The 23,819-nt window shown below is 39.7% G+C and overlaps 2 protein-coding genes across 3 annotated transcripts in view; both read left to right on the top strand.

The window, feature by feature from the left end:
- Window positions 1–286: 286 nt before the first annotated feature.
- sc61g (transport protein SEC61 subunit gamma) lies at window positions 287–3,523 on the top strand. 2 transcript variants are annotated; one of them, NM_001160688.2, is given in 4 exon segments: window positions 287–347; window positions 764–875; window positions 2,128–2,230; window positions 3,372–3,520. In NM_001160688.2, coding segments are annotated over 3 exon segments (207 nt in total). In that variant the 5' UTR covers window positions 287–347; window positions 764–781; the 3' UTR covers window positions 3,382–3,520.
- Window positions 3,524–12,004: 8,481 nt separating this feature from the next.
- The window catches only part of LOC110508678 (contactin-associated protein-like 2), a 69,245-nt gene continuing 57,430 nt past the window's right edge, over window positions 12,005–23,819 (top strand). The window contains exon 1 of the mRNA XM_021589388.2: window positions 12,005–12,445. Coding sequence (XP_021445063.1) covers window positions 12,364–12,445 — 82 coding nt within the window. The 5' untranslated portion in view covers window positions 12,005–12,363. The remainder of the gene's footprint in view (window positions 12,446–23,819) is intronic.

Raw genomic sequence — 23,819 nt, 5'->3', positions numbered from 1 at the left:
ATGTTCACAGAAGTACATTGGTTTCGGAATTATCACGGGCACGGTGGTTTACAACATCCATATAAAGGTTCTCTGGAGAGCATGTAGCTTAGCTATTCCATTAGGCATTATTTGATTCATAAGTAAGTGCATTTACTAGATTTACTCAGGACACGAAAGCTCGGTTTACACCCCCGAAGAATGTCGATACTTTTCCTATTTCGCGTGCGTCAGAGTTGGCGTCATCCTTCACATCCGAGTTACCCTTGAGCGCATGCGTATTTACCCGATGTCGACGTCGACTTTTAGAACATACGTGGCCTTTACATAGAGCAGTCACATAAATAGGTCTTCAGAAGAGAACTCCGGTAAGTCTACTAGAATTACCCTATCACATTAATTTACATATCTATTTTTGTGTTGTTAATAGTTTAGAATGTTCATCAAGACACGCAGTGTAAGAGCTTTAACAATATATTGTTTTCAGAAGAACAGTCGTTACAATGTAGCTATCTTACATTGGCTGAGCTGCAGTATCGGCTACAGTGTAACTAACTATTTCAATGTTTTCACGGTGTTAAACATTGTCACAAACCAGTTTGTTGAAATATTAAGGCTACCCAAGCCTGAAGTTTATGGTACTAGAGGCTTACACTGGTGTATAGGCTACTAAGCTACAGCAAAATGACACTAACCTAAAAGCTTACACTGTATTAGATGTATATATGCTGCTGAGTAGGCCTATACATGAACTTATAAATTGTATGTATTGTTTCCCCATTAGGATCAAAACCTTTCCAACATGGACCAAGTAATGCAATTTGTGGAGCCCAGCCGGCAGTTTGTGAAGGACTCAATAAGGCTTGTGAAGAGGTGTACCAAGCCAGACAGAAAAGGTAATCTATTTTGTATCATAGTTATCTATCCTTATCATGAATGGCTGGCTGTTGTGAATGGTCGACGTTTCTTAGACAACACGGTACCCTTATACTGTAAGTAAAACGAAATGTTTGAGGAATTCTCGCAAGCCTCCCTTCCTAGCATGATGTCATCATAGATGCGTAGAACTGATTGGGCATATTTATTTGTATTATAGATCATTCCTTTCTGTCACTGTCTTTTATTTTCTGTTTTTATCAGTTGACTATCCAAATCCATACATTATTTTTTACAATAACAATACCGCACATTTCTTCTATTGAATTGATTTAATGATTTGTTAGTTTCTGGTTGATCTAACTTCCTTAGGTAGCATACAAAAGGTAGTGCTGAGCGATTCGTGCTTTTTGAGGTCATTTCGGTTCGATTATTTAGAAAAAATATAATGTTAGTTTTGATGTATAAAATAAAAAAATAATGCATTGTGGGTTGAATGCTGTAACGACACAAAATAAAAAGTTAAGTCCCATGGTGGTAGTGACTGCCCAATACTGTTTCACTTATTAACCAACATTTATTCACATTACTTTAATAAAATATTTCAGTTGTGTGTGTGTATATAACATTTGATGACTTTATTATTCCAAGTCATTATCGCATCTGTATAAAGCTGCTGCCTATGCTGTCTCTCAAAATAACAATTGTATTAGTAAATAAGGCGCACTTTTATGACTGCTGAATACCAACTATCCATCACTTAGTTCATGTATTTTCTGGTAGAGATACCTCGTGAAGCAACGACACTCTCCCTCTCGTTCGCGCATTCTTCTCTCGTCTCTCACTCTCCATGTCTTCCCCACACTAACCTAATTTAACAGGCAAAGAAACACACAGACCGGACAAGGCACGCAATGCATTATGGTTATTGTAGTTAATTACCATATTTTCTTCACTAAACTATGTAGAATATTGGCCTGTTGGAAACTACTACATAAATCACATTTAGCCCGGGAATGTGTCATCTCTAGAGAAACTGCTCAATGTGAGTGTTAAGCACATCGAAATAAAACAAACAAAATGGAATTCACATTTTTATCCAACATTTTGGTTAATCGCGAAACACTAACAGAGGGTAGCAAACTACATTGTTTTACAGTACTGTACATGATTTAATGATTTGTTAGCCTCAGGTAAACCAGACTGTAAGGTAGCAGCCAACAGAATTTGGCCATGCAAAATCTGATTAAACTTTTTTATTTTTAATTTCAGAATTCTCAAAGATTGCAATGGCCACAGCAATAGGTTTTGCTATAATGGGTTTCATTGGTTTCTTTGTCAAACTCATCCACATCCCCATCAACAACATCATTGTGTAAGTATTAATCAACAGTAGCTTAGTATTACTGTAAATCAGGGCTATTCAACTACACTTTTATGGTTGCAGGGGGCTGAACATTTTTCAACATGCGATTATTCTCCAGAAGAGCTATATATATATACTTTGTACCAATGTATTTAAGAAAAACTTTGACTCTGGCCCTATTGCCATTATCTCAATAAAGGTTATAAATCACACATGAAGATATAGCAATCCGGTAGCCTTGTTCAACATTTCAGTCTAAAGGAAGTGTGCTTTGAATTCATTTTCTCCTGACATTAGTAGGGCAAAAATTAAAACATATAGCAGACCAAACTATTTGGTCCTTTAAAAACATGCTGTATGTAAAATTGTGTGTGCTATAGCTTGTGAAATAAATAAATGTTACTCTGGATGACAACATTGTTTGTTTCCAAAAATAGGGCTGTTTTTCCTTAAAAAAAAGTGTTGTGTTTTCTTTCCTTGCCACAATACTAACGAGTATCATGATACTGGTATCGTCCCGGCCCTAATTATTTTTCATGCTATACAAGTCAATATTTTACATACAGCAGGTTTTTAAAGGACCAAATAGTTTGGTCTGTTTTAATTTTTGCCTTTGAAAAAAATATTGCGACAATGGTATCATCACAGCCCATTGTCCATCTTTTTTTTCTCAAATGTCCTTCTAACGAGTCCTGCACACCTTGTGAGCATCATCGAGGGGAAACGGAAGGTGCACGTTCCTGAGAGTCTTAGCTTTCAGGAATGGGGTCATAGTGGATGCTATAGTCCAAACCACTCTAACGCTAAAGCAAATTTCATAGGAAGAAAAAAATAATAATAATCCCATCTAACGCTAGAAACTACACTAAAGGGCCTAGTAGCATTTGTCATTTGGGCAATAAACATAAGATTTTTGCCTGGAATTTCCTCCCCAGATTTTGGAAATAATGTTCCAGAACTGATCAGGGATCCAGTGTGAATTGAGAAAGGGCCCGATCTGGACTGTGGGCCGGCAGTTGAATAGCCCTTCTGTGAATCAATTTCTGCACAATGATGATAGATGGCACTGTTCCTTCATGGCAATTGCTTGTTCATATTTTAAAACATTCTTATCTCTTTTATATTAATTAATTGCAATTTTGTCTTGCAGTGGTGGTTGAATATCTCTCCGGACTGACTGACTAGCTGCAACAAGACATGGGTTCAAATGCCGAGAAGTGTTTTTTTTCTTCTTTGTATATTATTATCTTCAGTTCATATTTGTTTGCTCTGTAAATAAATCTGGCTTAGTAAGAATTCAAATCTCTGGTGTTAATTTCCTCTAAATAACTGAAAATATGAACACTGATCGAGAGTTTTGGAATTCACCGTATTGTTTTGATGAACACGTTATTGGTTATATTTCCTCTAATCTCGTTCCCAGACACTTCCGCCCCAAATGCGCAAAGAGTCTGGTGGGCCAACGCATCAAACTTGGCCTTAGTTAGCCAATACAGAAAGATCAGGAGAAACTCGCGACGCGTTGTTTTATTTGGCTTAATCTATCAACCAATTATCTCCCACATCACCCCCCCCCCCCCCCCCCCCCCAATATGTGTTTTAGATTTATGCCTTGCAGCAGAGGGTGGCAGCGTAGCCTAGTGGTTGGACTAGTAACCGGAAGGTTGCAAGTTTAAAACCCCCGAGCTGACAAGGTACGAATCTGTCGTTCTGCCCCTGAACAGGCAGTTAACCCACTGTTCCTAGGCCGTCATTGAAAATAAGAATTTGTTCTTAACTGACTTGCCTAGTTAAATAAAGGTAAAATAAAAAATGTGATTGGCTAAAATGAAATTAAAAATAATTTACTCAGTAAGGTCACACCCATAGAATTCAATGTTCACTCCCACTAAGACTAACTGAATCCTTGGTGTTCCAGGCTTATATGCGCTGTGCTCTTTTTTTTTTCTTTTTTTTGCCAATATTTAACTAGGCAAGTCAGTTAAGAAGAAATTCTTATTTACAATGACGGCCTACACCGGCCAAACCCGGACAACGCTGGGCCAATTGTGCGCCCCCCTATGGGACCAATCACGGCCGGTTGTGATACAGCTTGGGGACGATGTTATGTTTCCTCTAAGGAAGGACTAATGCTGTCTTCCATTACTGATATGATGACAGTACACCCTGAATGGATTGATTAAATCAAGTTCATTATCTTCTGTTTTTCATTTTAATTCTAAGAGTTATTTCCGGCTCAGTTTGTTTTGCACAACTTCACATCATTGTCAGATAAGATAAGCTTGCAGAGCTGCTGCTACACAAACTTTTTCTATTTACTATGTTCTCTTGTGTAGTCCTTGTTCCCTTATAAGGCTAGTAGCAAACATGACCTCTTTGTACACTGCAAAATCTTGAGAATCAGAGAGGATCTCTAGGGAATTCTAATTATGTGAGCTTGTGTGTTCCATATTATATGACTTGGATTTTCCTCCCCTCCTACTAACCTTTTACTGCTGTAAATATTGCAACACACACAAGGAAAACAAGTAGAGCTGAAGGAACTGAATTTGAAACACTGTGAAAGGTTCAAAGCCCAGAGTGAGTGAATGTTCTATTCAGGCTTATGGATTTTAGGGCCAGAAGGGGGATATCTGTATGGATGACATTTTGAAGAGGTGAGTAAAATCGTAAGCTTCATGTAATAAAAATCATATCCAAGTACTGTATGAATCATTGATGCTGAGGTTGCTGCAACATTGCCGACTGCGGTGTTTGTTTCAGAGCAATGGTGTGGAAAAGACCAATCAATAAGATATAATATCCCCAGAAAATAAAATACCATTGACCTATTCTATTGAGAATAGGTCATACAAGCTGAGAGGCACAGGGAGAAGTTGATCACACAATTCAAAGATGAGCATTCACAACATTCACAGTAGGTGTACTTCACATATGGTGTAAGTCTTCTCCAGTGAGACAGATAAGAAAATAGAAGTGCCGGTTGTAGGTCTTACCTTTGAACACAAAAGGGCTTGTTTATGTTTGCGTAATATAATTAGGCCTGGTCAAGTTTAATGATCTGAGGTAAAAAAAAAGATTAAGGGAAAGGGGGATACCTAGTCAGTTGTCCAACTGAATATATTCAACTGAAGTGTGTCTTCCACATTTAACCCAACCCCTCTGAATCAGAGAGGTGCGGGGGGCTGCCTTAATCGACATCCATGTGTTCGGCACCTGGTGAACAGTGGGTTAACTGCCTTGCTCAGGGGCAGAACGACAGCTTGTCAGCTCTGGGATTTGATCCAGCAACCTTCAAGTCAGAAGATTGAGTAGGGCTACTGTAGTTTTCTTTCAAGTGTGTCCATCCACTGTTTGACTAAATTACACATATTACTCATATGGATAATGGATGAAAACCTCCTGAGGCAAAAACAAATTAAACATTCAAATTAGAATTCTCCTTCAAGTTAGTGATTAGTCTGTGGCTCTGGATGAATATTTTATGTTGTATGAGGCGAGACTGTTATTCCTAACACTTTTCAACATTCCCCCTTTTTGTAGGCAGACTGCTGTAGCCCTCAGACCAGAGGCGTCATGTCCCTGTGCCCCCTTAGATATGTCTTTAAAATATATGTATATACACTGTGGCCAGTTTATTAGGTATACCAATCTAGTCCCTTTGCCTCCAGAACAGCCTGAATTCTTCTTGGCATGGAAATGTTGCTCACTTGGAATCAAGGGACCTAACGTATGCCAGGAAAGCATTCCCCACACCATTACACCACCGCCACCAGCCTCTACCGTTGACACCAGGCAGGATGGGGACATGTATTAATGCTGCTTGCTCCTAATCCTAACTCTGCCATCAGCATGACGCAACAGGAACCAAGATTCATCGGACCAGGCAATGTTTTTCCACTCCTCAATTGTCCAGTGTTGGTGATCGCGTACCCACTGGAGCCCCTTCTTGTTTTTAACTGATAGGAGTGGAACCCTATCTGGTTGTCTGCTTTTGCTTTTTTTTCACATTTTATTGGTCACATACACATGGTTAGCAGATGTTATTGTGAGTGTTGCGAAATGCTTGTGCTTCTAGTTCTGACAGTGCAGCAGTATCTAACAAGTAATCTAACAATTCCACAACAATTACCTAATAAACACACATCTAAGTAAAGGATCGGAATAAGAATATATACATATAAATATATGGATGAGCAATGACAGAGTGGCATAGGCAAGATGCAATAGATGGTATAAAATCCGGTATATAAGATGAGTATTGCAAGGTATGTAAATATTATTAAAGTGACATTATTATAGTGACTAGTGATCCATTTATTAAAGTGGCCAATGATTTCAAGTCTAAGTAGGCAGCAGCCTCTGGGTTTCTGATGGCTGTTTAAATTAAAAGTCTCATGGCCTTGAGATAGAACCTTGTTTTTCAGTCTCTCATCCCAGCTTTGATGCACCTGTACTGACCTCACCTTCTGGATGGTAGTGGGGTGAACATGCAGTGGCTCGGGTGGTTGTCCTCGATGATCTTTTTGGCCTTCCTGTGACATCGGGGCTGTAGGTGTCCTGGAGAGCAGGTAGTTTGCCCCTGGTGATGCTTTGTGCAGACTACACCACTCTCTGCTGCAATAGCCCATTCGTGACAAGGACTAACGAGTTGTGCCTTACGAAAATGCCGTTCTGCACAACCCTGTTAAACTGCGCCGTTATTTGCCTATTTGAGGTCTGCCTGTTAGTTTACACGATTCTTGCTATTCTTCTTTGAGAACTTTAGGCTATCAAGTTAGAGTAGCTAGCTTGTCTAACTATTTTAGCTGGCATGCCTGCTGGCAAGGTTTGTAGACTTTAGAAAATAGACATACTTTTGACATAGAATGAAGCATAATGATATCGCTTTAGATAGCAGGAAAAGGCTGTTTCAGGTGTTTGAAAAATGCTAATTCTCAACCCCCCAGCCATGTTCACATACTTTAAGCACTTTCAGATTTTTGTGGGGTGCATGATGGCCTTCCCTCAGACTGCAATGTTATCAGTGCAGTAGATGTTACTAACCTACACATGTTTAGTTACAGTGGGGAGAACAAGTATTTGATACACTGACGATAATAATGTAATTTTTATCATAGGTACACTTCAACTGTGAGAGACGGAATCTCAAACAAAAATCCAGAAAATCACATTGTATGATTTTTAAGTAATTCATTTGCATTTTATGTATCAAATACTTGTACTACAATACAATACTATGTTCAGAATTATTCAGTGAAATAACACAGATATAAATATATATATATATATATATATATATATATATATATATATATATATATATTGAGCGCCAACAACTTAACATAATCATTCCGGGCAGGGCTGTGCACAGACCTTTCAGGAGGCAGATGTTCAACCTGACACCACCACCCATAAGGGCACTTTGGAGACTGGAATGGCAAAGGGGCATGTGCTCTGTACAGGTAGAGCCATATGATTCAGATATGGCTGTGTTGTTATGGAAAGGAAATGTGCGTGACAGTAAAGGGTTATAGAAAAAACCCCTCTGTAATTTCACGTCACTGAAGTGTGTCCCCTTGTGTATGTTTAGTGGACGACTCTACAGTTCACTATATCAATCTCATCTTTCAGAAGGCGGCTTGGATTCCATTTTTGATTCAGTTAATAACTCTGTTTTAGGAGAAAGGTTTATTAAACTTTGTGATTCTGATATAGATAATACTGAGTTGGACCGAGCCATTAAACAAATGCCTATAGATATATCTCCTGGACTGGATGGCCTGACTCCTGAATTCTATCGACATTTTTGGCCTGATATTAGAGAGTTATTGCTTTTGGTCCACAAAGAGGGTATTGCTAATGCTATCTTACCTCCTTCTTTGAGACAGGGACGAATAGTTCTTAGCAGCTAGCCTAGGGGTTAGTGTTGGACTAGTAACCAGAAGGTTGCAAGATCGAATCTCTGAGCTGACAAGGTAAAAATCTGTCGTTCTGCCCCTGAATAAGGCAGATAACGGAGTGTTCCTAGGCCGTGATTGAAATTGAGGATTTGTTCTTAACTGACTTGCCTAGTTAAATAAAGGTTTAAAAAAAATACCCAAACCAAAGACGGACGCTCTTTACCTGTACAATTGGAGACCAATCACATTGTTGGCAACTGACTATAAGTTACTAGCTCATGTCTATGCCAATAGGCTGAAAAAAGGCCTTGATGATATAATCAGTGAAACTCAATCAGCCTTCATTAAAGGAAGGAGTATCCATAACCATATACAATTGGTTTTAGATATTTTAGACTATAGTGAGTTCATAGAAGATGATGGCTTTATATTGTTTTTAGAATTTTTTTTAATGCTTTTGACACTTTAGAGCTCAACTTTTTATTTAGAACTCTCTCTACTTTTGGGTTTGGGGAGAATGTCTGTAAAGTGATAAGGATGATATTTAAGTTCGGTGGCTATGAGTAATGGCACATCCGCTAGTTTCTCTATTGCTAGAGAAATTAGACAGGGATGTCCAATCTCCCCTCTTTTATTTATTTTAGCCACAGATTTACTAACAAATCTGAGAATTTAAAAGGGATCCATATTTTTGGTAAAGATAAAAAATATCAGTCAATTTGAGATGATACTGCCCTTTTCCTAAAGGATAGAGCGGCTATTCCCTTGGCTATTGACAGAATCAAGAAATGTTCTATGGCCTCTGGGTTGACTCTCAACCTTAACAAATGTGATCGCATGCCAATTCATTGCTGTGACTCCGTCAACAGTGCCTCCATACCTGTTAAAAAGGAAGTTAAATATTTAGGAATTCTTATCACAAAATAAATTCAGATAGAGAATCTTTGAACATTGATAATAGGATTAATTCCATGAGAGTTTCATTAAGTGTCACGACTTCCGTCGAAGCCGGTCCCTCTCCTTGTTCGGGGGGCGTGCGGCGGGCGACGTCACCGGTCTTCTAGCCATCGCCGCTCCACCTTTAATTTTCCATTTATTTTGTCTTGTTTTCCTGCACACCTGGTTTATGTCTCCTCATAATTACTATGTGTATTTAGCCCTCTGTTCCCTCCATGTCTGTGTGGGGTATTGTTTATTTGTCGAGGTTGGCACGTTTCCGGCTGGTTAGCTGTAGGTTTTATGTATACCTGTGTTTTGTGGCAGCCTGTACTTTGTATTTTGTTTGTGGTACTTTGTGCTGCCTTACTTGTTTTGGGCATTTGGTTTTGGTGATGCTGTTGTGTTCTGGTCTTACTATTTGCCTCAGTAAAGTGCTTCGTGTTCACTCATCTCTGCTCTCCTGCGCCTGACTTCCATGCACCAGCTACACCCACCGTTGACATTAAGTCAGTGGCTGCAATGTGATATCTCAATTTTGGGTCGTATTCTTTTGTCCAAGACAGATGGTTTATCTATAATCATTTACCAAAGTCAATCCCTTTTTCTTTCTTCTAATAGCATTTTTTTTTAAAGTAAATTCTGTTATATTTAGATTTGTTTGGAAAAATAAAATGCATTGTATTTGGAAATCACAATTAGTGAAAGACTATGATCGTGGAGGTTTGCAGGCTATTTATTTTGAGTCGTTAGTGGGTGCTTTTAAAATTAAATAGTTGAAATTATGTCTGTCTAATCCTACCTCAATGTGGTATCATATCCCTAACAGTCTGGCTAATCAACTTGGTGGACTTGATTTCCTAATGAAATGTGATTTTGACCCTCCAAAATTACCTGTGAAATTGTCTAAGTTTCACCAGCAAATATATTTTTTCTAGAAAATGATATTCAAGCACATTTGTCCCCCCACAAAATATTGTTATTAAAATTAATAGGAAATCCATTTTCAAAGGCCTTTGGTTTGACAAGGGTAGTCATGTTGTATGTGATTTGGTAGACAACACTGGGGAGTTTTTGCCGTTTGATGAGTTCATTGGAAAATGTCAGGTTTTAATATTACTGAGAGAGAATATATGAAGGTTTGCAAAGCAATTCCACTTCCTTTACTTGGACATATTAAGAACACTTTGTTATATTATGAGGTTGTTCTCTCTTTTCCAAGTTTACAAATTAATGACTTGAAACTTTTGGATAAAAAATGCAACAATAGGTGGATACGATTGTCAGTTAATTAAGTAATTTTTGGTGATTATAATTCAATATATTGCTATGGAAGTGACCAACCCATGCTATGGTCAAAAGCGACTACCTTTTACCTTACTTGTCCAGTTATCCCAAAAGTTAAAGAAACTAATTTTAAAATATATTCTTCCATCTACCCTGTTAATGATTTCTTTCACAAAAGATTACATTTTTACAAAATGCCTTGTGTTTTTTGTTCCTCTGATTCCGAATCTATAGAGCATTTATTTTTCATGCTGCCATTCTAGTTAAATGGATTTAAATTCATGAATGATTGTGTATAAAATCTCCAGAATTACCTACACTACCGTTCAAAAGTTTGGGGTGACTTAGAAATGTCCTTGTTTCTGAAGGAAAAGCAAAAAAAAATATCCATTAAAATAACATCAAATTGATCAGAAGTACATTGTTAATGTTGTAAATGACTATTATAGCTGGAAACTGATTTTTTTTTTTTAAATGGAATGTCTACATATCAGCAACCCTCACTCCTGTGTTCCAATGGCACTTTGTGTTAGCAAATCCAAGTTAATCATTTTAAAAGGCTAAGTGATCATTAGAAAAGCTTTTGCAATTATGTTAGCACAGCTGAAAACTGTTGTTCTGATTAAAGAAGCAATAAAACTGGACTTCTTTAGATTAGTTGAGTATCTGGAGCATCAGCATTTGTGGGTTCGATTACAGCCTCAAAATAGCCAGAAACAAAGACCTTTCTTCTGAAACTTGTCAGTCTATTCTTGTTCTGAGAAATTAAGACAATTCCATGCAAGAAATTGCCAAGAAACTGAAGATCTCATACAACACTGTGTACTACTCCCTTTACAGAACAGCGCAAACTGGCTCTAACCAGAATAAAAATAGGACAACTGAGCTAGAGGACCAAATACATTAGAGTGTCTAGTTTGAGAAACAGACGACTCACAAGTCCTCAACTGGCAGCTTCATTAAATAGTACCCGCAAAACACCAGTCACAACATTAACAGTGAAGAGGCGACTCCGAGGATGCTGGTCTTCTTGGCAGAGTTGCAAAGAAAAAGCCATATCTCAGACTGGCCAATAAAAATAAAATATTAAGACGAACAAAAGAACACAGACACTGGACAGAGGAACTCTGCCTCGAAGGCCAGCATCCTGGAGTCGCCTCTTCACTGTTGACGTTGAGATCAATGTTGACGTTGAGACATTTATAAGTGACCCCAAACTGTATGTTTATCTTTGATGATGTTAAATGGCATTATGCTTATCCTTGTAATTCCGATCATAACTATTTTATTAACATTATTATTCTCCTGGCCAAATATTATATTCACAAATGTAAATGAGGTGGAATAATGTCTTATTTTGTATTTTTTTAATTGAACTGTTACAATTTTATAAATCTCTCAAACTTGTGAAACTTAAAAAGTTGGAAAAATTATGAGAAGTCATGTCTCTGAATGTCTGTTAATGTCTGATTGCCTTGTTACATATTATTGATGTCCTGAATTAATCTTTTGTTTGGGGGGAGGGGCTCGCCTGGTGTTCTATTATTACATTTTATTCACAGGAGTGTCGCTGTATTGATGTGTGTTATTGTTATTATTGCTGCAATAATTTTTTTTTATTTTTTTATACAGTATATAAATAAATGTTTGGTGGACCATACCATCATCACAGAAATATAGGGGAACGGCTAGGCAATTTCCAATTCAGCACCTGGCAGCGATTCTTCTGTATGTCCTATCATAATTATAAAGATAGTATCCGACAATACCGTTAGATGTAATGGGGCAGTGCGAACAAAAAACTGTTTTGCTCGGTGACTCGAGAGGTAGCGAATATTGCGCACAGGCATGTGAGCTAGCCGCTTGGTAGCAGCCACTTTCTATATAGCTAATAAACCATTATCTGGATAGCTGTCTTCAGCTTGCTTCCGCCTGTAGAGGCGGGTAATGAAACATCCATAGGCAACGGAAAACACAACTTGCCAAAATTTGCTTTGTTTCAAGCTTTATTTAAATATGCTTCCGGGAAAGGAGCTAACGTTACTGCTCTGGATCTTCAGTCGCTTCAGCAGCCTCAGCGCGGCATCTTCAGCATCCCGTAAGTAGGCTATTAACACACACTGTAGCCTATATCGTATGCGCTTTGCTACGTTGCTTTGTGCTCTTCTTGTTCAGGACCAGGGCATTGGAGACTAAGTGTTATGCGTCAAAGTGTTTACCACTTCGGCATCAGACCCGCTTCGAAGACATGGCAGTATAATAATTACCGGTGTTTATTTTCAGTAATATAGAATCGTATGTTATTGTATTTATTAAGGGGGGGGGGGGGGGGCTATGCTGTTTATAAGCTACCTATGCCTCCTTGTTTCGCTCATAGCCTAGAGATCCTAGATGATGCTGAATGGCAGGCTACGGTAGGCTATAGGCTACGTTTGGTGTCAAAATTATTTATCATTGATAGATGTTTCTGCCACTTTGTTTCTGTAGAGTGCGGTTCTTATTACAACGCACTGCATGATTGTTTCTTAAAAAAAAAAAATTAAGACAAATTCGAGTCTCCGAAAAGTTTAATTAAAAATGTAATTATAACAGGCTAGATTAGGACGCCTACTGTGTTCTTATATAATTGATGAGTGTACATGAATAAGCTTGAATGCACAAACACATCAATAGGCTATGATTGATATTATCATCATACATGTTTTAGGAAGTAGGTGTTCATGCTTTGCTCTTTATGCTACCCTGTTAAACACAGGACTGAAACAGATGTAGTGATGGCTGGAAGAGAGTACTGGTCTCATGTGACAGGCACTTTAGATGTCCCTGTTAAACATTAAGACCTGTTGACCTGCAAGCAAAGTCATTATTGAATATATATATATATATATATATATATATATATATATATATATATATATATATATATATATATATATATATATATATACAGTACCACTCAAAAGTTTGGACACACCTAGCCATTCTAGGGTTTTTCTTTATTTTTACTATTTTCTACATTGTAGAATAATAGTGAAGACATCACAACTATGAAATAACACATATGGAATCATGTAGTAACCAAAGAAGTGTTAAACAAATCTAAATATATTTTAGATTTGAGATTCTTCAAAGTAGCCACCCTTTGCCTTGATGACAGCTTTGCACACTCTTGGCATTCTCTCAACGAGCTTCATGAGGTAATCACCTGGAATACATTTAAATGAACAGGTGTGCCTTGTTAAAAGTTAATTTGTGGAATTTCTTTCCTTAATGCGTTTGAGACAATCAGTTGTGTTGTGACAATGTAGAGGCGGTATACAGAAGATAGTCCTATTTGGTAAAAGACCAAGTCCATATTATGGCAAGTACAGCTCAAATAAGCAAAAATAAATGACAGTCCATCATTACTTTAAGACATGAAGGTCAGTCAATGTGGAAAATGTCAAGAACTTTCAACGTTTCTTCAAGTTCAGTCTCAAAACCATCAAGTGCTGTGGTGAAACTGGCTCTCATGAGGACTGCCACAGGAAAGGAAGACCCAGAGTTACCTCTACTGCAGAGGATAAGTTCATTAAAGTTAACTGCACCTCAGATTGCAGCCCAAATAAATGTTTCACAGAGTTCAAGTAACAGATACATCTCAACATCAACTGTTCACAGGAGACTTTGTGAATCAGGCCTTCATGGTTGAATTGCTGCAACAATAAATAAAGAACACTGCTAAAGGACACCAATAAGAAGAAGAGACTTGCTTGGGCCAAGAAACACGAGCAATATACATTAGACTGGTGGAAATCTGTCCTTTGGTCTGATGAGACCAAATTTGGGATTTTTGGTTCCAACGGCTGTGTCTTTGTGAGACGCAGAGTAGGTGAACGGATGATCTCTGCATGTGTGGTTCCCACAGTGAAGAATGGAGGAGGTGTGATGGTGTGGGGGTGCTTTGCTGATGACACTGTCAGTGATTTATTTAGAATTCAAGGCACACTTAACCAGCATGGCTACCACATAATTCTGCAGCGATACGCCATCCCATCTGGTTTGCGCTTAGTGGGACTATCATTTGTTTTTCAACAGGACAATGACCCAAAACACACCTCCAGGTTGTATATGGGCTATTTGACCAAGAAGGAGAGTGATGGAGTGCTGCATCAGATGACCTGGCCACCACAATCGCCCGACCTCAACCCAATTGAGATTTTTTGGGATGAGTTGGACCGCAGCGTGAAGGAAAAGCAGCCAACAGGTGCTCAGCATATGTGGGAACTCCTTCAAGACTGTTGGAAAAGCATTCCAGGTGTGTCCAAACTTTTGACTAGTACTGTATATTGTGTGTATACATGTCATTCACCTGTACATGTATGTGTGCAAGAGAGACATTGCGATACCCTGAAATGCCTTGAGATGAGTCCCAGGACAGAAGTAAATAAACAACAAACTGAAATAAAACAAAAAAAGGAGATAATTCACACAGAATCGGGACTATTTGTCATTATATTTGTCTATTCAGCTATTTTTAACAGACAACAGACAATAGTGGCAAACTATCTGATAATTGGAAGTGGAAGTGGAAAATTGAGAAAAACATGGACTACGCCAAGACTCAGTGAGCACAGCCTGACCAATGACCATTTTGACTGGCCTTCACAGGCAGACTTGACTACACGCTGTGCTCACTGAGGATGAGTGACATACTAACCCACTCACGCTAACACTGTGGGGAAACTATGAGTGAGAGATACATGGGGAGAGAGAGGCAGAAGGAGAGTTTGTGCTTTTGTGTCAGAGGTTTGTATTTAACATGTCTAAGGAACACATTATTGAATTGTTTTCCTCTAGCCTGCACTGACCTTTCACTACTTGTATGTGTGGAGAGGCAGAGATTTAGATTCAGGTTTAATGGGGTTTTATTTCAGCTTTCTGAATGTCTCCGATCAGATTAAGCTGTAAACCTCTTGGTTACCGTATCTACATATTTATACTGTGTGTTAGACTTGCTCAACAATGAAAGCCAAATGGTGAACTACTATGGAAATGTTATTATTATTGTCGCGGTTTCCCTGACCGATTTATCAAGTTATGTATGTGACTTACATGGTTAAAGAAAGGATTATACATTAAAACCAGATTAGTGCCTTTGATACTGCCTTGTGTCAATGACAAGGGAAGCCAGGGACCCATCAGCCTTGACTTCTGTTGATATCTCTGTGTTGACCTTTGTGATCTGTAGTTACCTCTGGGACATAAAGACAGACTCATTGTGGTCAAGTGGCTTTGTGCCACATTTGTGCCTCAATGATTTTATACAGTGTAAAAAAAAGTGTCAAAGTTATTGATCATTATAAACTGGGTGGTTAGAGCACTGAATGCTGATTGGCTGACAGCCGTGGTATATCAGACTGTATACCACGGGTAAGACAAAATATTAATTTTTACTGCTCTAATTATGTTGGTGAACCGTTTATAATAGCAATAAGGCACCTCGAGGGTTTGTAGTGTAAGGCCAATATACCACGGCTAAGGGTTGTATCCAGGCACTCTGCTTTGTGTCACGCATAAGAACAGCCCTTAGCTGTGGTACAGTATATAGGCCATGTACCACACCCCCTCGGGCCTTGTTGCTTAAAGATAACAGGCAATATATAGTATAAACATTTTAAAGATCACATGTGAAATTAAAGCTTAGAATGAATCACTTAATTCATGAGACTCAATTGACTTTCCCTGGCTAAAGGATTTAGATAAATCAAACTCTTGAGTAATGCAATTTGGCCCACTAAAAGGAAATACATTTGAAAAATGAACCCAGTCAATCCTCACTAAAGTAGCTCAGAGACCTGCATGGAGAAGCCATAGGGAATAGACCAAAAACAAATCAGGTCTCTCTGTAGTTCACCAAACTAACTTTAAAAACAGACTCATCATGCACATTTGGAGCATAATGCACTGTAATATAAACATTTGGCACAATAGAAAGAGGACTATTACTATGTGTGAAAGAGAGACTACTCCTTACAAATGCTGTACGGATTTTCAACTCTGCTCTGGTGACTCTAAACAACAAAATGTTTCCAATAATATTGAACTGAAGCTGCTGCCAGGGTCATGTAAGTAGGGAAATAATGATTGCGTCTCCAGATAGTAATCTTGCTGCATATCCCCCTGTTTGAGAATGAACCTCTAGATTGGTGTTTTTTTGTTAGGCAAATGAGAAAGCTCATTAAGATTCTGGACACCTGCCATCCTGATTTGTCAAACCATGTGACGCACTTACCGTGACCCTCCCCCTATTCTACAGGCTCCTCCTTTTGTCCACTCCTGATGGACACCTCCAGAACAAAGACCTGCCCAAAATCAGACCCCAGAATATCAAAAACACAACCACACCATATCTCCGATAAAATGTTGGGCAGTTTTTTTGCCACAATCACTGGTGTTGCATATATGGTGACAGCTTGGCTCCTATACATGCGTATCTGAAGTGATTGCGCATTTATCCCATGTTGTTTGCAGTTGAATTGGGATGTGAGGTGAAAATAGTAGGAAACACTCCCAGTCCCAATGTCTTGCCATGGCTGATTGCCGGTCATAACTCTCTGCGTGTGATTGTGAGGGGAATCACTGGGGTTTCTGAGTCCCAGAAAGAGCAGATTATAAAGGAAGCACTCGTGCACTCGCTTTCAGGCAGCAGACCTCCCCCGTGGATCACTAGCTTTTGACAGAACATGTTCTCATTCAAAATCAGTATTCATTTGTGAGCGCCGCGGGCAGATGCTGTGTTCAGTCTGATTGGGTCGAACAAAGAGACGGAGCTGAGGAGGGAGCCATTCAAAGCCTAGCTCAGTCATTACCACTTGAATGGGGATGGGTTTGAGAGGCATAATTGACAGCGTTCACAACAAAAGTAATCACAACATTTGGAGTGTCAGTCAGTCCGACTCTCAAGATTACTCCCAACCCTGGAATCAGAGATTAAAATCATATAACATTCTAACAACGTCATCATTTTAGGAGGTTACATTTTTTCCTGTTCATTGTTATTAGCTGAAGTTGAGTTAGCTAAATATTGGAAATCGAATAGCTTTGTTTATCACAAAAGCTTCAGGGGCTTAACTTAAAGCCTGCTGCTCTTGTGAATGGAGTGATCCAAAAACATGGCTTTGTATGAAATCTATTATTAAATAAAGCATGCACAATACATGCACAATGATGTAGTCCCATATTGTATTTTGAGCTTCGTTCTGTATTAAACCGGATCCTGTTTGAAACATGGTGTTTATGCTATGTGGGGATAGTTGAGTGTGTTTGAGTTTGGCCCCATTGCCTCTAAATTAAGGAGGTCCGTATGGGACTAACCCTGTCTCTGACACAGATCTTTAGGCACAGAACTCTGTTTAAAGCATCTGCTCTGGTTTACTGTTAAAGAACCTGTCTTATTAATGAATCCTTGTCCCCTTTTTATTCCACATTTAAACTGAATGTTTTTCATAGATGTAGCAGCAGTGTGGTGGTATAATGTGTGATTGTTAAATGATGCATACAGATAATTGTATGAGAAGAAGGCGTTAAGAGTTTGAATTTATTTCAGAGTTCAGATTTAGTATGGGATGGGGGGGGGCAATGTTTTAAATTTTTAAACAAAACATTTTTAATTGAGCTTGTAAGACATATCCCTGAGGAGACTTCAGACTGTACTGCAGCTCTCAGAGGCAATAACAAGCATTCCCGGGATTTAAGATTCTTACTACATAAAAAGATGACTACTTGGTGTGAACCATGTCATGTTCCTCTATTCGAATGAGCTTTTTGATGAACCTCTCCCCGTATTCATTCAGACTCATGTTCACTGATATCATATCTCCCCCGGCATTACGTGCAACGAGGAGTTCATATTAGGTTTAGACCCACGCAATTTATGTCTGCAATTATAATATCATTATTTCCCTGGTTATTCCAGTTCTTAGATGGCATTTATTATTGATCAGTGTCACACCTTTCTCTGGCAGAATATCATATGTGATTTGGATGAAGAGTTTGCCTCATCAAATTATCGTAAGGATGCCACACCAAAGACTGTAGGCAGGGATAAAAAACTATATAGCAGTTACAGATTTAACAAATGCATTACCACTTAAAAACAAAAAAACGATGTCCTGTGTCTGAATTGGCATTGATCAAGTGCTGTATGTGCTTCTAGCAGTGTGGTAGTAAGAGGCAGCTTCATGAGAGTTATTTAAACACTCAAAAAGCCTCAAATATCCATTTGCTATGAAGGACAGAAGGAGGTGGAGCGAGCGTGTTTAATTTTATGCTTGGCTACTCTCTCCGCAAATCTCACAGGGAAGGCTTCTAAGAGCTTGTTGCTTTTGTTAATACTAATCTAAAGGCAAGGAAATGTAAAAAACTATATATAAGTCAATTTGACTGGCGCGTAAAACATGTAATTTGAAGCAGAATTGCTTCTCCGTGGATAAGAATTAGTAAAATTCTGTTCTCTGATGTTTTAATGTGTTCTACAATACAGTTCAACATTCAAACATCACTCTATCAAACTTCCTAGCGGAGTAAATGATTTGGCTTCTTTAATTTTCCACTCAGAGGGATCAGACTTGGTGCTCAATGAGAAGTGGGCAATTCATTGTCACAGCAGAATGAAAGTACAGTAATGGTCGGAATGAGAATAATTATTCTTAGAGCTTCATTTGCTGATAGAGTGAAGTAAAACTGTTCTGACTAACACTTTATTTTTCTACTATTAATCCTGTGAGCAAGTGTCCTTGGCTTTTCAGGGACCTACTGTTTAGTATTTTCGGCACGTGTGGTGTCATAGAGCCATTCACTTATTAGTGTCTAAGAATAACAGGAGAAGAGAAGGACGGAAGCCAAAAGACATCAAATTTCAAAGTTCTTCCAATTTTCTCTCTCTCTCTCTCTCTCTCCCTCTCTCTCCCTCTCTCTCCCTCCCTATCTCCCTCCCTCTCTCTCCCTCTCTCTCCCTCTCCATCTCCCTCTCCCTCTCTCTCTCTCTCCCTCTCTCCCACTCTCTCCCTCTCTCTCTCTCTCTCTCTCTCTCTCTCTCTCTCTCTCCCTATCTCTCCCTCTCTCTCTCTCCCCCTCTCTCTCCCTCTCCATCTCCCTCTCCCCCTCTCTCTCTCTCTCTCTCCCTCTCTCCATCTCCATCTCCATCTCTCTCTCCCTCTCCCTCTCTCTCTCTCCCTCTCCCACTCTCTCCCTCTCTCTCTCTCCCTCTCTCTCGCTCTCTCTCTCTCCCTCTCTCTCTCTCTCTCTCTCTCCCTCTCTCTCTCTCCCTCTCTCCCTCTCTCTCTCTCTCTCTCCCTCTCTCTCTCTCTCTCTCCCTATTTCTCTCTCTCTCTCTCTCCCTCTCTCTCTCTCTCTCTCTCCCTCTGCCTCTCTCTCTCTCTCTCTCTCGCTCTCCCTCTCTCCCTCTGCCTCTCTCTCTCTCTCTCTCGCTCTCTCTCTGTCCCTCTCTCTCTCTCTCTCCCTCCCTATCTCTCTCTCTCTCTCTATCTCTCTCACTCTCTCTCTCTCACTCCTGTCTCTAACATTGAAGGTGACAAAACATGCCATTCCATTAGTTTAAGCTCCGGTCATGCTCCAATAACAGCTCGGCTTCAGCCAAGGCTCAGGCTGTGCTAATAAGTCCCAGAAAGCCAGAGTCTCCACAGTGGCAGATTGAATCTAACCCATTACTTGTGTGTTCCGGTGTGAGGCCAGCGAGCAGGCTGATTAACATGCCACACTTCTCAGTGTAGTAGCGACTCTGCCATTGTGTCACTGACCTTAGCGCAGCAAATTAAAGGAGCATGGTGGACCAAATTTATTAGCCTATCCCCATCAACATTGTGTTGCCTATTTAGGAGGCTTCCATTTCTAAATTGCTTTATGAAATGAAAAAATGACATGTCTGGCTGTAGGCCTCAGGCCTAACTCGATGACAGCTAGTAGGCGTGTGGCGGTAGTCACCAGTAACCACATTACCACTGCTCAATGAGGTAGCGCTTTGCCACCCACTAACGTTCTGTGTAAATAGATATGGTATTATAGGCCTAGTTCCAAGTCATGTAACTATAACAAACTGCCTACCGGTATTCTCTGCTAAAACACAACTCAGCAGCTCATGTACTGTTAGACAAGAAATTAGCAATTAGGAAAAGGTGCCGATGTACAGAATAACCAGCTACCATTTTCCAACATTAGCTCCCCTCTAGTCATTGCGCTCAATTAATTTGTTTTGGTGTAACTCCAATGTTTGTTGATGTTGTGCTGCAGTAGCCTCAAGGCTCCTGGAATGATTGTCACTGCATTTAAGGAAAATGAGTAGGGCCAGTCCCAGACATGAGATGAGTGGACCTTGCTGTAGCTGATGATATCGAAAGTTTTCGTGCTCTTAGCGGAAATGAGGCTATCACAGGAGACAGCACTCAGGCGCTATTGCCAAATCAATAACGTCAGGAGTTCTAGGCTCATCCCACAGCTACAGTAGATACACAGCAGTGAGAAATGAGTTGTCAGCTTTTCTAAGCCATGCCTTTATGCACTGAGGAATTTATCTGGTTCACTTAATGTATGTTTTTAACCATCAGGGACAATCTCACTACAATAAACGATCATGATGCAAAGCTCGACTCGGCAAAGGTGTGTGTGTGTGTGTGTGTGTGTGTTTGTTTCGAGTTTCAAGTTTTAATGTCACATGCACAAGTACAGTGAAATGCCTTTCTTTGCAAACTCGAACCCCAACAATACAGCAATCAATAACAATGGAATACAAAAAATAACAAGATAGAACAAAAACACACAAGATATAAAAATAAGAACTAAGAAATTAAGAACACCATAAAGTAAGTAAGCATATACAGTACCAGTCAAAAGTTTGGACACATCTAATCATTCCAGGGTTTTTCTTTATTTTTACTATTTTCTTTATTGTAGAATAATAGTGAAGACATCAACACTATGAAATAACACATATGTAATCACGTAGTAACCAAAAAAGTGTTAAACAAATCAAAATATATTTTATATTTGATATTCTTCAAAGTAGCCACCTTTTGCCTTTATAACAGCTTCGCATACTTTTGACATTCTCTCAACCAGCTTCACCTGGAATGCTTTTCCAACAGTCTTGAAGGAGTTGCCGAGCACATATGCCGAGCACCTGTTGGCTGCTTTTCCTTCACTCTGCGGTCCAACTCATCCCAAACCATCTCAATTGGTTTGAGATTTGGTAATTGTGGAGGCCAGGTCATCTGATGCAGCACTCCATCACTCTCCTTTTTTGGTCAAATAGCCCTTACACAGCATGGAGGTGTGTTTTGGGTCATTGTCCTGTTGAAAAATGATAGTCTCACTAAGCGCAAACCACATGGGATGCAGAATGCTGCAGAATGCTGTGGTAGCCATGCTGGTTAAGTATGCCTTGAATTCTAAATAAATTACTGACAGTGTCACCAGCAAAGCATCCCCACACCATCACACCTCCTCCTCCATGCTTCACGGTGGGAACCATACATGCAGAGATCATCCGTTCACCTACTCTGCGTCTCACAAAGACACGGGGGTTGGAACCAAAAATCTCAAATTTGGAATCATCAGACCAAAGGACAGATTTCCACCAGTCTAATGTCCATTGCTCGTGTTTCTTGGCCCAAGCAAGTATCTTCTTATTATTGGTGTCCTTTAGTAGTGGTTTCTTTGCAGCAATTCAACTATGAAGACCTGATTCACGCAGTCTCCTCAGAAGAGTTGATGTTGAGATGTGTCTGTTACTTGAACTCTGTGAAGCATTTATTTGGGCTGCAATTTCTGAGGCTGGTAACTCTAATGAACTTATCCTCTGCAGGAGAGGTAACTCTGGGTCTTCCTTTCTTGTGGCGGTCCTCATGAGAGCCAGTTTCATCACAGCGCTTGATGGTTTTTGCGACGGCACTTGAAGAAACTTTAAAAGTTCTGGAAATGTTCCGTATTGACTGACCTTCATGTCTTAAAGTAATGATGGACTGTCATTTCTATTTGCTCATTTGAGCTGTTCTTGCCGTAATATGGACTTGGTCTTTTACCAAATAGGGCTATCTTCTGTATACTACCCCTACCATGTCACAACATGACTTGCCACAACATGACTGCATTAACGTTTAACACGACACACCTGTTCATTTAAATGCATTCCATACCTCATGAAGCTGGTTGAGAGAATGCCAAAATTGTGCAAAGCTGTCATCAAGGCAAAGGGTGGCTACTTTGAGAATCTCAAATATAAAATATATTTTGATTTTTTAAACACTTTTTTGTTTACTATATGATTCCATATGTACATATACAAGGTCAGTACCAGATCCATATTTACAATGTGTAAGGATACTGTATCGATAGAGGTAGATATGTATAGGGTTAAGGTAACTAGGCCACAGGATACATGATAAACAGAGTAGCAGCAGTGTATATGATGATTGTATGTGAATGGGTGTGTGTAGAGTCAGTATAAATGTATGTGCATATTATGTGTGTGAGTTAATGATAGAGTGTTTGTATGTGTGTTGGAGTATCAGTGTGCGTAGTGTGTAGGGCCCTGTGAGTGTGCATAGAGACAGTCAAAATTAAGAGTAAAATACAAAGCTCAACTCATATAGTCCCTGTAGCCATTTTTTTTATAGCTATTTAGGAATGTTATTGCATGGGGATAGAAGCTGTTCAAGAGCCTGTTGGTGTCAGACTTGATGCACCGGTACCACTTGCCGTGCGGAAGCAGAGAGAACAGTCTATGGCTTGGGTGGTTGGAGTTTTAATGATTTTCTGGAACTTCCTTTCACACCGCCTGATATAGAGGTCCTGGATGGCAGGGAGCTCGACCCCAGTCGTGTACTGGGATGTCCTCACCCATCCTCTGTAGCACCATGCGATCGAGGTCGGTGCTATTGCCATAGCAAGCAGTGATGCACAGTGAAGATGTTCTAAATTGTGCAGTTGTAGATCTTTTTGAGGATCTGAGGGCCCATGCCAAACAATTTCAAGCTCCTGAGGGGGAAGAGGCGCTGCTATGCCTTCTTCACGACTGTACGTGCATGGACCATTTCATATGTTTAGTGATTTGGAATCAAAGGAACTTGAAGCTCTCGACCCGCTCCACTACAGCCATGTCGATGTGGTTTTGGGTGTGCTCGCCCCCCACCCCCTTTCTTGGTCTTACTGACGTTGAGGGAGAGGTTGTTGTTCCGGCCCCACACTGCCAGGTCACTGACCTCCTCCCTGTAGGCTGTCTCATCATCACTGGTGATCAGGCCTACCGCACTGTGTGTGAGCGAGAGTGTGAGTGTGAGCACACAGCACAATATTTGCACACAGATGATGAGTAAAACTCCATCAATACTCAGCAGATGACAAATCTGGCGTGAAGAAAACATCCTAATGCCACAGCTACAGTATTGTGATTAGCGTTCTCCTTGCACTTTCAAGTG

This window comes from Oncorhynchus mykiss, chromosome 28, assembly GCF_013265735.2.
Source record: "Oncorhynchus mykiss isolate Arlee chromosome 28, USDA_OmykA_1.1, whole genome shotgun sequence".
NCBI classification, from domain to species: domain Eukaryota; kingdom Metazoa; phylum Chordata; class Actinopteri; order Salmoniformes; family Salmonidae; genus Oncorhynchus; species Oncorhynchus mykiss.
Note: the sequence above shows the minus strand (reverse complement) of the source record. Positions and strands in the feature narration are given on the sequence as shown.

Excerpts from the sequence above, each read along its gene's own strand:
- sc61g (XM_021588582.2), top strand. The coding sequence starts at position 416 with ATGTTCATCAAGACACGCAGT. Across the intron at positions 437-763 it reads TGTTCATCAAGACACGCAGT|GATCAAAACCTTTCCAACAT; the intron begins GTAAGAGCTTTA and ends TTTCCCCATTAG. Across the intron at positions 876-2,127 it reads TACCAAGCCAGACAGAAAAG|AATTCTCAAAGATTGCAATG; the intron begins GTAATCTATTTT and ends TTTTAATTTCAG.